The sequence below is a fragment of the Zosterops lateralis genome (assembly GCF_965231275.1).
Source record: "Zosterops lateralis genome assembly, chromosome: 7".
In the NCBI taxonomy this organism is placed as follows: Eukaryota; Metazoa; Chordata; class Aves; order Passeriformes; family Zosteropidae; genus Zosterops; species Zosterops lateralis.
The window spans coordinates 28,970,642-28,985,928 of record NC_139767.1 but is presented as its reverse complement, the minus strand read 5'-3'; the positions used below and the strand labels follow the sequence as shown (position 1 = coordinate 28,985,928).

The 15,287-nt window shown below is 40.8% G+C and overlaps 1 protein-coding gene across 5 annotated transcripts in view; it reads right to left on the bottom strand.

Moving 5' to 3' along the window:
- KALRN (kalirin RhoGEF kinase) overlaps positions 1 to 15,287 on the bottom strand; it is a 473,348-nt gene that overhangs the window by 26,775 nt on the left and 431,286 nt on the right. For 4 of the 5 annotated variants that reach the window (XM_083865420.1, XM_083865422.1, XM_083865421.1 and 1 more), the window contains 6 exons: positions 14,286 to 14,336; positions 13,902 to 13,979; positions 12,870 to 13,052; positions 9,575 to 9,746; positions 5,392 to 5,630; positions 3,290 to 4,517 (listed from right to left, as the gene is read on the bottom strand). In XM_083865420.1, coding sequence (XP_083721546.1) covers positions 4,266 to 4,517; positions 5,392 to 5,630; positions 9,575 to 9,746; positions 12,870 to 13,052; positions 13,902 to 13,979; positions 14,286 to 14,336 — 975 coding nt within the window. In that variant the 3' untranslated portion in view covers positions 3,290 to 4,265. Of the gene's footprint in view, positions 1 to 891; positions 1,016 to 3,289; positions 4,518 to 5,391; positions 5,631 to 9,574; positions 9,747 to 12,869; positions 13,053 to 13,901; positions 13,980 to 14,285; positions 14,337 to 15,287 lie in introns of those variants that run through there. The other variant, XM_083865425.1, reaches the window with a different exon arrangement.

Genomic DNA, 15,287 nt, shown 5'->3' with positions numbered 1-15,287 from the left:
CCAGAGGGGTGGATCCAAAGGACATGCTCAAGTGCTTTCCTGAATCAAGGCTGGGCTTTGGTTGTGCCAAAATCACAACAAGTGTTTGCTTGCCTCTGTTGGGAGGGAAAGCCCCAGATTAGTCCTGAGCAGGCCTCACGGTCGGTTTAGAGGGATGGATCCTCTGAGTTGGAGCACAGTAGTCAGGCACCCAGAGCAGAAGATGGAGCTTAACCCCACAGTTCTCAACTTTTTCCATACTGGGAGATCTCAGAGAAAGAGAGAGAGACGCAGACACACAGACACACACACACACACAGACACACACAAGACCTTCTCCTGGCAAGACAGAGTCAGCATCTCTGCCCTGTCTGATAACATGGAAAGAAAAAGGTCATTGAGACCATCTCCCTACACCAAAAGCCTTAAGAATCCCCAGGCTGGGAAGCCCTTATCTTAACATCTGGTGAAACATTGACCTCAAGAAAACTCATCAGCAAGGCCATTGGTTCACCCAGGGGCTTTCTCACTGCTACAGCTGCTCTGATGAAGCTGCAGACTAGGCTAGATCAGAGGTCAGTAAATCACTAGTGTCCCAATTTTAAGTTATTTAACCATGTATATAGTTGGTTTTCTTCATGAGGATTACTTACTTGCATGTGGGATGCCAGGAAAAAGAAAACAAAAAACAAAGACTGCATTTTATTTTGCATGCAAAAATCCTGCTAAAATGGGTACTACAAAAAAGGAACAAAACAAAAAAAAAAGATAACTGAAGTTGAAAAAAAACCAAAAATGAAAACCCAAACTCAAAATTGCCACCCCCTCCCTCTCTCAGGAGAGGATGCTACAGGGGGTGGAAAGGATGGGAAGCAGGAGAGCAGCACAGAGCTTTCAGATGCCCTTACTCACTTTAACAGAGACTTTGTTCCCCAGAATATCCTTGGATTTACGTGGCCCATTGGCTTCATTTTTGCCACTGCTCTCCTTTTCCGCCCTCTTTCTCATGCGCAGGGTATGCCATGAACATGACTTCCTGTTGTACCAAAAAACGCAGCAATCAAATGGCAAATCATAGCAGGAAGAAAGGTTTTGGAAAGGGGAACCAGCATCCACATTTGCAATTACTGCAATTCCCTAGAAGGTGAAAGCCACTGGTAGGCAATATGCCCATCTCAATCTCAGCAATGAGAGCTGAAGTTAAAAACCAAACCAAAGAGTTCTGCAAAGCAGATGTTGTGCCACACTTGCTGTTTAAATGCATGGAGCAGGAAAAAAATGTCCATGATGGAAGCACAGGCAACTCGAACTTGGTCATCTGGTTTCAGGGACTTTGCCTTGCATTGCCACAAATAAAAATTTATTTAAATTTTGCTACATTTAAAGGACCAACTTAGTCCTCAGTCTTGTTGATTAAAAGCAGTGTAACAAATATAAATATGCAAGAATGGTCCTAATAGATTATTCACTATAGTAAATTTTAAAAAAATTAAGAAATTCAAGTTGTTGCTCACTACATGTTGTTCAGAACACAAACAGCTCAATAAATAGGAGCTGCATTATTAATTTTCCAAGAGATAAGTAATTTCCTAGAATGACAATCTCTGCTCTGCCTCTCAAGGCCAAGAATTTCCCATTTGACTTTGCCAATCCAGTTAAAGAGGACATCAGTCAGCCCATGGGTTTTGGCTAGCATCACAGCAGGCACTATTTCCAGTAAATTTTTCACCCCTTATTACTGCTCCTATGACCTTATTCTTGGAAAAAAAAAAAAAAATAGACCAATATCACCCTTTGTAAGAGCAATGCTGTGTTGACAAGAGAATTGCATATCAAAGCAGACGTAAGAAAAAACCAAAATAGTTCTTGATATGGATTTCATTTGGTTAAAATAGTGGACAGGTTAGGGGGGAATTTGGGGAGGGGTATGTTGTCCAAAGCATAAAGCTCTCAAAACAGCAGTGTGATGAGCTGGGATCCAGGTTCAAAGCATCTGCCCACCTTTAAGTCATGCAAATTTGATTTGCATGTTTAAGCCCAATGTTTGGCACATGTCACGTCTACAGTACCTTGACACATTTTACAAAGGAAGTTGTATGAAATCCAGGGATCACCTGTGGTGCCAATAAAACGCAGTATGTTAGCAAGGTAGGACCCAAAGGATGCCCCACACAGCCGACGCTCCCCCATGAACACTGCGTCTGACTCCTAAAGCGCCTCCTGCTTTTACCTCAGCACCTGATGGGAGCTGTACAATAAAGAACAAGCAAACCCTGCCACAGCCACAGGACTGAACTGGGTCATGACAACTGTTTTTGCAACCAGGAGTAGAGTCTGCACTAACTCAGCCTGAACAGGCAGTCGTGCCTGAGCACAGGAGGCACCGGAGCGCTCTGCACAGCTCAGGCACCAAGGCTGGCTGGTGTTTGGGTGTTTCTGGACAAGGTCCAAATGAGAACTGCAGAGCAGAGGAAGTTATCCAACACTTCAGGACTGTTAGGTTTTCCTTTAGGCTATGTAAGGTTATGTAAGAACATGGCAGATAGGGCTTCCTGATCTATATAATGAACATAGGTAAATAATTCATGGTGCCAAACCAGCTGGATCAACCATATATTTTGTGTACAGTATTTGTCACAGAAGAAATAGTTTTATTACTTAAACTAAGTAGTCACTGTGATCTGGCAGACTGGATAGGGTTGAAGATAGCACAGCCCCAAGTTGTTTTTTTACTTATAGGACTCCTATTATTCAATCCTCCTATTAATCTTTCTGTTTTCAGTGTTGCTTTAGCTGTATGAGTCTGAAAACATTGTTTAGGACTTTAAATCTCACTGCAATGAGAAAGAGAGAAGTCTTTTCATGTGTCTTTCAATTTTGTTACAGCTTCCTGGCCATAATTCATCTGCCTACAGAATTTGATGCAGAAATTTACTGTACAGCTACCATGAAATCAGTCTTCATCAGAGTCTGGTACTGTGGATGATTCTAAGGGCATGTGGTTGCATATTGTGGCTAGAGAGGAACCCGGGAATGGCCGTGGCAGATGTGCAAGAGATGTGCCAAGCAATTCCTTTGGCTTAACATGCAATTCCAGGTAGCATTCATTACTGACTGACAGGTAAGGTCATCATTTCTCTTAACTGAAACAGCAGCAGAGATCAAGTTATTATTTTTAGTGAATCCTTCACAAAATTTTTCCTTGTGATCAATTCACGCCTCAAGGTATTTGTGTAAGGTAACACAATTTGTAGCATACATCATGCATTACCATCTAGTCATTTTAGATGTTAAAAGAAATCAACAGGTATTACTGAAAAGAGGGTTGTACCTTCTGTATTTAATACCAAAAAACCACTTTCTTGCATTAGTCATTTCAGACTGACAAATTTCTAAAAATCAGAAAAGAAAAATATATATCCACACATTTGTTAAATAAGCAACAAAATATTATAAACAAAATCAAATCAAAACAAAACAAAATCAAACAAACAAAAAAAAAGGGTCAAACTAATTCTTTTACCTCATTAAAACATGCTCATGGTGAAAATTTATTTTACATATTTAAAATAGTACATTTAAAATTAGTTACATTACAGGTACAATGATGAACATTGCGACTATCCATTATATTGCACAACCTGACTTCATCAATGTGAGTTTGTTTTTTTTTTTTTAAATAGTGCAAAATACTTTATACAGGAATGTACTTGGATGGGGGTCTTGCAAACGAAAAAATATATTACAAAAGTTACTGCAAACAGAAAAAAAAAACCAACAAAACAAATGAAAAAAAAAAGAAAAGATACAAGCTGTACAAGGAAATTGCCATAGACAACAAAATCTCTCCTCCTTGAGAAGCAAACCTCAGTCCAACACAGAGCCTGGATTTTTGTGTTTGTTTTTTTTGTTTTTTTTTTTTTTTTTAATCTAGATGCTGTTATAACCAATATATAGATTAGTAACTTAATACAACATAAATATAAGTCCAGTCCAAGCAGGTCCATGTTGGTGTAAAATGGTGTCACGTAAAGCATATCTTTAACCGTCTATGGTTTTATTTCTCTCCAAAGTATAAACAAAATCCCACAAAATGAAAATAAGCAAAACCCGAGCTATCCACCATGGCTGCCCGACGCTGGGATTGACCACTCAGCTTGTTCCAATGGCACTGTAGATAAAAATCAGCAGGATTTCCCTACCATTTGGGTTTGTTTATTTTTATTTATTTATTTTATTTTCCTCAAAAAATCCACATAGTGCTCCCAGTGAAGCCAATAGGGCACTTACTTGATGCTTCCATCGCTATTATCTGTAGTGGATTTAGGAAGGGGAGCCAAGATACTGCCAGGGATCCATCCTTCAGCAGCTGGAGAGTGGTCGTTTGCGGGCTGGTACACCAGGAACATGTTCTGCTGGTTGATAGCAAGGATCTGAACCACCTCTCCTTGATTCACACAGATCTCATCCTCCTTCAGTGCATAGTAATCTTTAATCACCACCATGGAAGAGGTCCCATTGCACCCTCCCAAATCAGTCTGCAAACGGACACAACACAAAGTGGTGAGTGCCCGGCGCGGAGGAACCTGCCCTTTCTGGCACAGATCCCAGTACTTCATGTCCAGCCTAACCAGACCAGGGAAAAAGACACAAAACACTTGGAAGTTCACATTGGCAGAAAAGGATTTTAAAGATCTGAAAGGTGGCAGTAACCTAATACAAACCAGTCTCCTATTTCACATCAGACTCCAAAGCTGCTAACGACTGTGCCCCTGGGTGTTCTCATCTGCAGGGGTGTTACAGATGGATGGTCTATGCTGTGCCAAACAGGGAGAAAGACCAACAAAGCTGAGTGAATACTCACAGTTAAATATAGGTCAGATTGAAAGTGGCTTTGGTCAGCCTCAGTCAGCAGCAGTGTCCAAACACGGTTGGTGGCCACTGACTCTTTGGTGGCTTGTGTGCAGCACACGTGTACCCAAATTATAACCTTTAGCTGGCACCCTGCATGTGGGTGACCCTGTTATGTGGGAAAAGGTCTAAGCTCTTCCTTACCACAGACTTTTTCAGGAATGGGTGGTTAATGGATATTAGAGAAGCCTTGAATATTACTTCTGCCAGTACTGCAAATGGATATCTAGCTCACCAGTTCTGCAAGCACAGTGCCCTGAAAAACATCGAGATCAGTGCTCCAGGTTTAGGCTCTGTCTCTGTTTCCCAGATGAAGTGCCATCCACGTGGATGCCAGGGCTTTTGCATGAGCTGTTTAATCCCAAATCACATGTTACCCCATTGCTTCAGTATGTTGATTCCTGTTGACCTGGTTAGCTGCTAATTAAAGCTAACATCATGGATCACCTGTGACACAAGAAATGGGCTGTGAGATCATGTTTTATCAGATGAGCTCAGTACCTTGCTTTGTTCATACTTGTCTCCGGGCTGTGAGTGCTCATACCCTGTGCTGCCATTGGAGGTAGATATCTTCAGGGGTGGGAGAGATGGGTTACGGCTTGTAGCCTTCAAAGGCTTGTCAGACCCTACTGGAATAGAGGAATGGGGCCTGGTGTTGGGCTGAGGGACCCTGCCAGCCTGGGGCCGCAGCACCGCCGAGCTGTTCTCCTTGCGCTGGTACTCGATGGGCGACTGCAGCGCTGCAAGAGAGGACAAGAGTCAGCCACGGGCTCCCAACAGCCTTGCCAGGGGCTGCAGAGGTGTCCAAACAGGTGGGATGGTTCAAACAGAACAGAGCCATACGCTGCAAACCAAACAGGAGCAGGAGATGCTGCCCATGGAAGCACATTCATGGCTAGACAGGACACAAGCACTTTACGCTGTGCTGTGTGTGAACTGAACACAGCACTCCATGGTGATGTGAAGAACAGCTTCTCTAACCTACACAGTGAGTAGGCTAAAATGTTTGCCATTTATAGCATACATAATTGCATTCATTTTCTTTGAAATCACACAAATTAATCACATCCTGTAGTCAAAATAAATGAAACCCTGACTAAGAGGTGCACAGCACATTTGCAGTGAATTTTGCTAACACCAGAAAACACAGATCAAGATCTCTAAGTCTCATTTGCATATTCCCAAGAAAGTGTGACTATGAAATACTCTTTGGACATGAAGCACTGCAATTTGACTCTCAGTTTGCTTTCTACATCATCTGCTTTGGTTCAAGGAAACTGCTGGAACACTTTCCAGCAAGTGAGGAAGTATAGATGGCACCCAGACATTAATCTTAGCAGTCCAAACCTCTCCAGAAAACACCCAACGGGCAACACTGAAAAGCTTCATAAGCCATAAAAAAATAAAGTCTGCTTGTGAGAGTAGATTTTATCATCATGGAGAGAACTTGCACTGGGAAATGGAAGGAAAAAAATTACAGCTTGTAAAGAAATAAATAATTTGTTATGTTTGGAAGAGAAGGGATCAGGGCTGGGACTCACAGTGAGCAGATTTGCTGGGCTCAGGCTACCAGCCCCAGACCTATGGGCTTGTTTTTTTGCATGTCATGTGGCTTTACCAGATGATTTATAGTCAGTTAATACTGTGTACATGCACCAGACTAAACCTACTGGAATGCAGAGAGACTAGTCTAGCAAGAGGCAGACAGAGAACATAATGTCACAGCATCAGCCCCACCAGGGAACCACAACAGAAAGAATGTCTTTCCCAACAAAGTGAAAAGGAAAGAAAAACAGAAAAGCTCAGCACTATACAGCACACTCTCCAGCAATCTCCTTCCAGAGAAAGGCAGGACAGCTCAAGAAATCACTTCTTACTAAAGAACAAATGACTGGAAAAATTAAGGAGGATGCCAGATCACCATTTTCTTCAAAGGGATGCAGACATAGATCTGTAGCAATCTGGAAGATTACTTGTCTCTAAAACTTGACCCTTGTCACAAAAGCAGATTTTATCTATGCCACAGTGACTGCCAGTTTCACTTGCTTACCTCAGCTGCAGCTGGAAATGGTTTGGTCCTGCTGCAGACCAGCCACAGAGGGCAAGGCAGACTGGGGAGAACTTTGACAATGATTTAGACAATGACATTATTCTATTGTATACAGTAAATAAGGCTGCAAGGTCGCTAGCAGTAAGATCTGAATGGATACTTATCAATCTATCTTGAAACAATCTACTGTACTCAGTACTTTTAAAGGGTATTTAGTTGAGTGTCCATTTCTGACTACTCATTCCACCATGAACTATCACAGTGATGCCTGGCTTCCAGCCCCCTGTTAAGCATCTGTCAGTATTCTTAGAAGCTTTTGGCAAAAGTCTATGTCCATCTACTTGCATGTTCTCTCTTTCTCTCTCAAATTCTTCCCATAAAATATGATTTTAAAAAGGTACAGATGAATGGAATTTTCCTTATGAATCATGTCCAACAGTGACATTTTCTTTACAGCTTGCTCCCTAAAGAGCAGTCACAACAGCCCATCATTTGATGCACAGCCTGTTTCTTAAGCTTAGCAGCTTTTACTTTTCCATAGAAAAATATGAAAAACTTGAATATTCCACTTTTACATTAATGAAGTTTGGATGCAAATCCCATGCTTTGCACATAGCCCTTACTCTTTAGGATATCCCTGGTGGAGAGAGAAAGATCAGAGACAGCTTGGGCAAGAACTCAAGGGGAATATTTTGTCATTAAATTTATGAAGCATTGGCTCAATGTGGATTTAATATGATTTTAAGGACAGAAAACATCTGCTTTAATGAAATGCAAAGCTAAAGAATATATTTAAAGATTAGTCAGTCTCAATAAGATTACATTCTAAAAGCCACTTAAAATATTCTGGACTGGACAGGCTCTACTGGATATAGTATCATTTTCTTGGATCTTATTTATAGTTTTAAGGTAAATCCTTAAGCTTGTGTTTTAATAGAAATCTATTTTTACTTTTGCTTTAGAGATAGTGATGATTCTGTTCCTAACCCAGCAAATTGCTTTCTGGCTTCATGGAAGATAGGCTGAATTGGGGCTACAAAGATGCCTCAGTAAAAAAAGAAGCCCACAGGGTAGTAAGTCCTGCGAAGATAAAATGGAATACTTAAAAAATAAAAAGAATAAGCAAGAAATATATAAAAGGGACAGAAAAACCCTGCATTAGTGCCTGCAGAGCTCTCACAAGGCTTTTTAAAAGAAGTCTGTAGCTAACTGTTGGTGGAACTTATTTTAGTCCAATAATTCCTCAGTCAAAGCCAACTGCAGCGACATGAACCCATCAAGTTTTGGTACCAACTGGTCAAACTGGATTGTTTAGACTCTTCATCTCACCAATGTATTAAAGGAATCATTTTACAATGGTTGTGTGAGGCCGTTTCTATTCCAAGTCACAAAATCCCAGTATCAAGTTGTAGTATCATGGGTGAAATATATTTCCCTTCTCAGCTCAGCCATAGATTCTGAACTGTCACAAACAACTTTTGCATGTAGCCCCTTCCCAGATAACTTCTGAAATATAAAATTAAGCTGAATTGAAATTTTGAAAACCTCCACATTTAAGAAAAGGGAATCTTTGCTTTGATGTGAACTGAAAGAGCCTCTTCCCATTTTGCAACAAAAAAATCCACAAAACCAAATAACAACCCCCCTCAAGAAAAAAAGGCAAAAAACCAACAAAAACTAACATAATTTTCCAAGCCCAAACATCTTGATTCAAGCAAATACGCTTTATTATTGAACATGTATTAAGCTATTAAATAGGGAACTCTAATATAAGTTCCATAAAATAAGCTGTTTAGAAATGAATAGTGCAAAGCAATCTTGGAGGCATCCAAAGCTACTTTTTGCTTCCGCACAAACAAAAGAGATAGTATTTTTAGATTCTTCCTCTAGTCCTGTTCCATTCTCTTACCCTCATCAACTCAGGAGCAAGAACAAGCTAAAACTGTTAACTGAATTTGATTCCCCTGTATTTTCAAATTACACACTTTTGTTGATTGTGCATGTCTCTGGTTTTTAAGAGTTTTTTGTGAAACACAGCTTTAATTTGAAATATTATTTCAGACCACCTCAAATCTATTTCTACAGCAAAGCTGATACTTTGAAAAGGCCCCTTTTCATGCACAGCTTCCATGGTTCCTAGGAGAAACAAGCCCTTGACCTTGTTTCCTTGTCCTTTCCTTTGTTGTTTTTTTTTTGTTTTTTTTTTTTTTTAATTGAAAGCTGGGACCTGTAGGGGGGCACACGGTGATGCAGCCCTCATCCCACCTCACATCCTCAGCTGGCAGCTCACAGTGATGTCTGACAGGAAGCTCTTTGGGATAAACCTTGCTCTGAGTAAATGAGAGATGCTGTGTAGATGCAGTGACAACCTGGCTTTATCATGATCTTGAGATGGTTTCAGATTTAAAATCTCAGTGTACAATGGAAAGCACCAGGTGACAGAGCTCTGCAAACTCCAGTACAAAAGTACCACCACCAAAAGCACCACTCATGGAGAGACCTGAGGAACACGAGCCAAACTGAAATGTGCAGAAGTGGCTCAGTAATTTTCTCACAGAGGAAACAAGGACATAAAGATTCCAAATCCCATTTAGCATTAAAGTTTGGGAAACAGAACAAAGAACGCGTACGTACCATTCAGGAAATCTCGTTGTGTGTCCAGGACCTGGTTGATGTCCTGTACCCAAGCTTGTTGAATTTCTGGATTAGCTGCCTGCAAAATGACCCTCTCTGATGTTTCCCGGCTCATTAGAGCAAACTTGCAGGGATCATTGTCCACATTTTCTTCAATGATAAGGTAGTTCATCTGAAACAAGCCAAGGTAAGCATTTTACAGGGAGCAGGAGTTAACATTACACAAGAATCAAAACTGTTGGGAAATGTTCCTGAAAATAATTAAGTCCAATAATGAACTGTTAGATCATAATAAGAAGAATTTGTCTCATCTAGATATAACCAGATAAATCTAAATCTTAAATATGATACTTAATAAAGCTCTGACAGATGTACCAGACATCCACCCGCCTTGTCTTTAATTACAGCTTCTTTTTAAAGTAACACAGACCTGACTGGTGTGCTTTAAATTTACTGAAACCCATAAATAGAGCAAAATTGGTCCTATTAATATGCTAATGAAGTCTATCATTCCTCCAATTTAAATAAGTGTTTATATTTCTTTTCCTCTGATAAGAAAGTCTTAGTCATTAGTGCATTTAAAAAATAGAATGGACTGTGCACAGGGATATAATGAAAAAAAGATGCTCCAACAGATCTTATTTCTAGCAGATTAGAGTCATCTGTGTGCAATCACTTCACTTGACTGTAGTCACAGGTACCCTTTATGGAAATCACATGGATGGGAATTTTGGCTGCTGTCCTGCCCTTGGGAGGCTTCTGTTTTAAGTGTACTCATAACTTTAGCTTTTCCCGAGATAGTCAGGGTAGTAAACAAGAATCGGTTTGGGGCATAGTCTCCCAAAAAAACAAGAGAAGGAGTCTCTTCATGTTGAAAGCAGACAGCTCTGAAGCTAAGGCAGTAATGTCCCCTAGGAGAAATCCATCTCCAGTTGCTCTGAGTCAAGGTATGGAGATCCACTCCACATCAGAATACTGTCTAGCATTCAAACTGCAAGATGGAATTAGCATCTTCCTTTGCTTCTGGGGGTCCCTGTGAAGTTACAGTAACAAGCAGGAACTCCCCTGGCCAAGGAAAGGTCAAGGACACACAGATGAGCCCAGACAGGTCTCTTGCTCCTGATCTGAGCTAATTTTCCTCTGGTTGATAGCCAAACCAATCCTGGTATGACTCCAGGTATAGAATCCCTTAACCTCCTATTTGTGTCTCAGGGAGATGCATTCATCAAGGCTTTCATTTAAGTATTTTGAGAGGCTGAAAGGTATCCAGGTGAGAAGTCATTGAGAAGGGAATGTACCATTTCTCAACACTAAGGACCTTATTGTGTAAAAAAAAGAGTTCTTTGCTAATGCAGACAAAATGCTGAAGCTTCTGTCACAGTTTGAGTGTGACAGAGCTTGGAGAACAATATCTGGGAGTCCCGTCTCACTGACAGCAGAACAGCTCCATTTGAAGTCATATGCACTTTTTACTCTTTGGCTGTGACAGAGGAAAGAAACAGGATCTGTGGTGGAGGCCCCACTGCGAGGTGAGGATGCTCAGAGCCCAGGGAGGCAGGGAATGGTCCTGCTCAGAGCCCAGGGAGGAAGGGAATGGTCCTGTTCAGAGCCCAGGGAGGCAGGGAAAGGTCCTGTTCAGAGCCCAGGGAGGCAGGGAAAGGTCCTGCTCAGAGCCCAGGGAGGCAGGGAATGGTCCTGCTCCACTGAGAGCCACAGCTCCGCGCTGTGGGAAACAGACAAATGCAAAAGCAGTGAGAAGCTGAAGCAGGGCTGGGAGGGAGGGTGTTAGAGCTGCTGGCACGCAAAGTCCATGCTGAGGGTGGGGAGACACACATGGAGCCACAGGGGATCCCACACTTGCAGTAGACACTCAACAGGAGAATGAGCTGTTTGCCAAGTGGAAGAAAAGGGGCTGGAAAATTATCACACGAAAATTTTAAACTTAAGCAGTGGGAACAGCATTCCTTTCGTGAGCTGTGTAACTAGAAAAGCAGCTCATACCCTTGAGGCAAGCTAATTTTATTGACATTAGGAGAGATTTATTTTTCTCTCTTTATCTACAATATACAATTCAGGAATTGTTTCCTGCAGATAAAAGCCTCATTGTTATATATACAATAAACTGAAGTAAAAATGATTCATACTATTTCCATCTCCAATTTTAATAATGACTTAAATCAGCAAAAAGATAAAATCAAAACTGATCATCTAAATCAAGATGATGGTTTATTTGTACACTTTGGGTTTTCCCTTTATAGATTATTATTTGGTTGGAAACTATAAAATACACTGACTTGCAAATAGATATAGGCTTTTCAGTAAATGCTGTTTCCATCAGCCAAGAAGACAACCTCATTTCAGTAAATACACTGTTTACAGTAAATTTGGTTAGTTATAGATGTTAATATGCATTATTTCAGCTGATAGCGTTCTATTTTATATTCATGCGCCATTTAAAATTTAGAGCAAACACAATGCATTCTCCCATGTCTCTTAACCTGTATCTTTGAAAAGGAAATCAATGCCAGACTGGTTTCTCAGCTTTGAACAACCCAGAAATTCAAATGAATCAGTATTTTTGCTCTTTCTGTAGGCACAGCAAAGGCTGTTCTACCAGGAGATATGCAATACTCATTCACCTTCACTGACCATTTCACAGGTTAACTTTGCATTTCTAAACAAAGAAGTATTTTTGCTGGCTACTTTCAGTTTTTAATTTTAGCCCAAGCAGCATAATCTAGACAGATTATTTAAAACCAAAATGAATTTCTCAAAACTCTCTTCATAGTTTAGCTGGTTTTATAATTCCTCAGAGCTGTATTTTCAGAATTATTTGTGGTTTTATTTGTCTTTGAAACATTCTTGCAACATCCATATTAGTGCTAAGAGCTCTCACCCAAATCAGGGAGAGTATTTCCAGAAATATTATATAAAGGCTTAGTATTGACTTACAGTTTGGCCTAAAATGACTGGTTTGGATACTGTAGCTTCATTTACCTTTTATGATCATGCATAAAGGCAACTATTGTAAACTTCCTTTGACTACTGCAGGTTTTGTAGCAATATTTGCTAATTCAGAGCTATGAATGATAGAGGACCTGCCCTGGCTGTGTTCCTTGTAAAAAATACCCAATAAATTTAGACACCCAGTGGTTTATTTAAAGATGATCTTAAACAGCTTCTGATCCACTGGAAAGGTAAATGCAAATGTTTTCTGCACATTGCTGTCCCCTATGACAGGATGATCCTTACATGACCATCAAAGAGAATATGCTTCTCCCTCTGCATTTCTTACCTTTATGCTTTTCTTGAACATGTAGCCTGGCGTTAGAGATCCTTTTCTGAGGAGTTCACTGAAGATAACTATTTGCTCAAAGAGGAACACCCTGCGCTCCTTGGGTCGAGACTGAACCCCAGAATCCTCTGTCACGTAGAAGGTGTCCTGCTGCAGCAGCTTGCCTTGAGCTGTCAGTTTGCCCTAGGAAGCAGACAAGGCATCAACACTACAAACCCTGACCCACTGTGATCCCACAAGGTGATATGCTCTGTCTCATGCAGCCCAGGTTTTCCAGGCATTTATGTGAGATCAAAGTAGCAATGCTGTAAATTGTGATCTCAGCTGAAGACAAACAACATAGGTTTTCCTTGCTCTCAGTCCCACTGTGTTTATAAAAGCAAAAGCAAGAGGTCCTAAGCAGACTGTTTTGTACACTTCATTTCAAACCCTGTTCCCATTATGTTACAGTAGTGCTCCAGCCAAGAGCTCTCCATCATGCCCTGAGCCAGCAGCCACTGACACAACACCTCTGAATGTGTAAAAGCCAGGACCTACCTGTTGGCAGTGCATAAGACAGTAAGACAAATCTTAATTCATTCTGGAGATAAGACTCTCTCCCCAAAGCCTACACTGGCTTAGTTACAAGCCACAAGCTGTACCCTGTGGGGTTGTAATTCCCAAGTCCTCTCCTGGATGTTGCTGACTTCGGTGGGAGCTGTTAGCGTGTTAATGCCAAGTGACCTTACTAATAGGCAGAGCAGGCTGGTTCATCACTTATTTTGCTCTGATAATAGATATAATAAATCTAATCAAAGCTTGTAGAAGCTTTTACAGACCTCACATTTTGAGGAAACAATATGAATTGTCACAAATTTGGAGTAAGAAGTGCGTCACACGCCAACCTTTGAAACCTCACCAAAGCATGCAGCCCAGCACTGCAGAAGAACAAGCCCTAGATAAGTAGCTTAGGTAGATTGTAGAGACAATCATAGAAAGGGAAAGTAATTTTCCTTTCCTAGTTATTATTATAAGAAGAATGCAAATGCATACCTCAAAGCCTTGGAGACGACCCAGGTTCATCATGTCATTGCAACGTTTTGGTACAAGGCACATTAATTCAACTGCTTTCTGTGAAGGAAAAGGGATGTTGCATTATTACAAGAGAACCTGAGGGCTCCTGAAAGCACAGTGCCAAATAATGAAGTTGAATAGCACGACTGCTGGAGTGACTCCTGGCAAGGCCCTCATGAATAGATGCCTCAAAGAGGATGGTGCAGAACTAAAATGCAGGACTTTTAGTCCTGATTTAAGCTAAGAGAAATACCACATTTAGAATACCAGCAGGATCTTCAGCTATTGTCAAAGGAATACTGGGGTTTTCATTTCTCCACACAAAGTCCCATTAGCCCTATTGTCCAGGGCATGAAAATGTACCTCTATCTCGGAGCACTCCAGACCAGCTTTTTCACTGTACCTCAGGAAGTCCTGGAGAAAGCAGAAAGGTTTGCATTAAGGCACATCAGAAAAGAGAGAACAAAAGGCACCAGTTTAAAAAGGAAAAGGCATATTCAGCATGTGATTTTCTGAGAAGAAACTTGCTAATATTAATAAATTCATCTTCAGAGGTTGCTGAATAACCACTTTAGAAATATGGAAAAGGGGTGTGGATGGTTGTTGAGAAGATCACAGACAAAAAGACAAAGCTGGGGTTAGACCTTGGGAATGCTTATTTTGGCCTTGTCTTAAGCCACAAGACCACACACACTAAGATTTTTCTTTTCCTTTTGGCATTTTGGGGAACACACTGCTATGTTTTCCTAGCGTGCAATTCCCAAACCTGGGCTGATGGCAGCTTGCTGAAGTATAGTTCAAAAAAAAGGAGAAACCAGCTCAGAGCCCCAGTGCTGCTGGAGATTACAGGATGGGTTCAGACATGCCTGATTTTGGACATTGGTTTCAGACCTCTCAGGATGAATTTTCAAGAGTGCTGAGTAATTGTCATTATGGAAAAGTCAGCAGAAACCAGAGTGGTCAGGCTCCTTAGGAAAAAAAATGTGGCAAGCTCCCCAAATTTTAAGATGACAGAATACTCTGAAAAAAAAGTTTCTTCAGCTAATTTGAAGACAGATATTCAGAATGGATGCTAGAACACTTCCTAGAAGCATGCCATTTAGCACCCAAGACAGACTTTAGCAATACACTCGTGTATCTTTGTTCCAATTAAAAAAAATTGAAACTTTGCTCTGAAACATTAGAGGAAAAAAAATTCCTATTTGAAGTGTATCCTTCTATAAAAAAAAATTCCAAAAGAAAGTAAAAAAAAACCCAAAAAACAAATCTGCTTGCTATCCTAAATTACAAACTACTCACACAGATGTGGCCTCCTGCTCTCTGGACATTTTCCATGGGCCCCTGTCACTGCATGCCTAGAGAGCA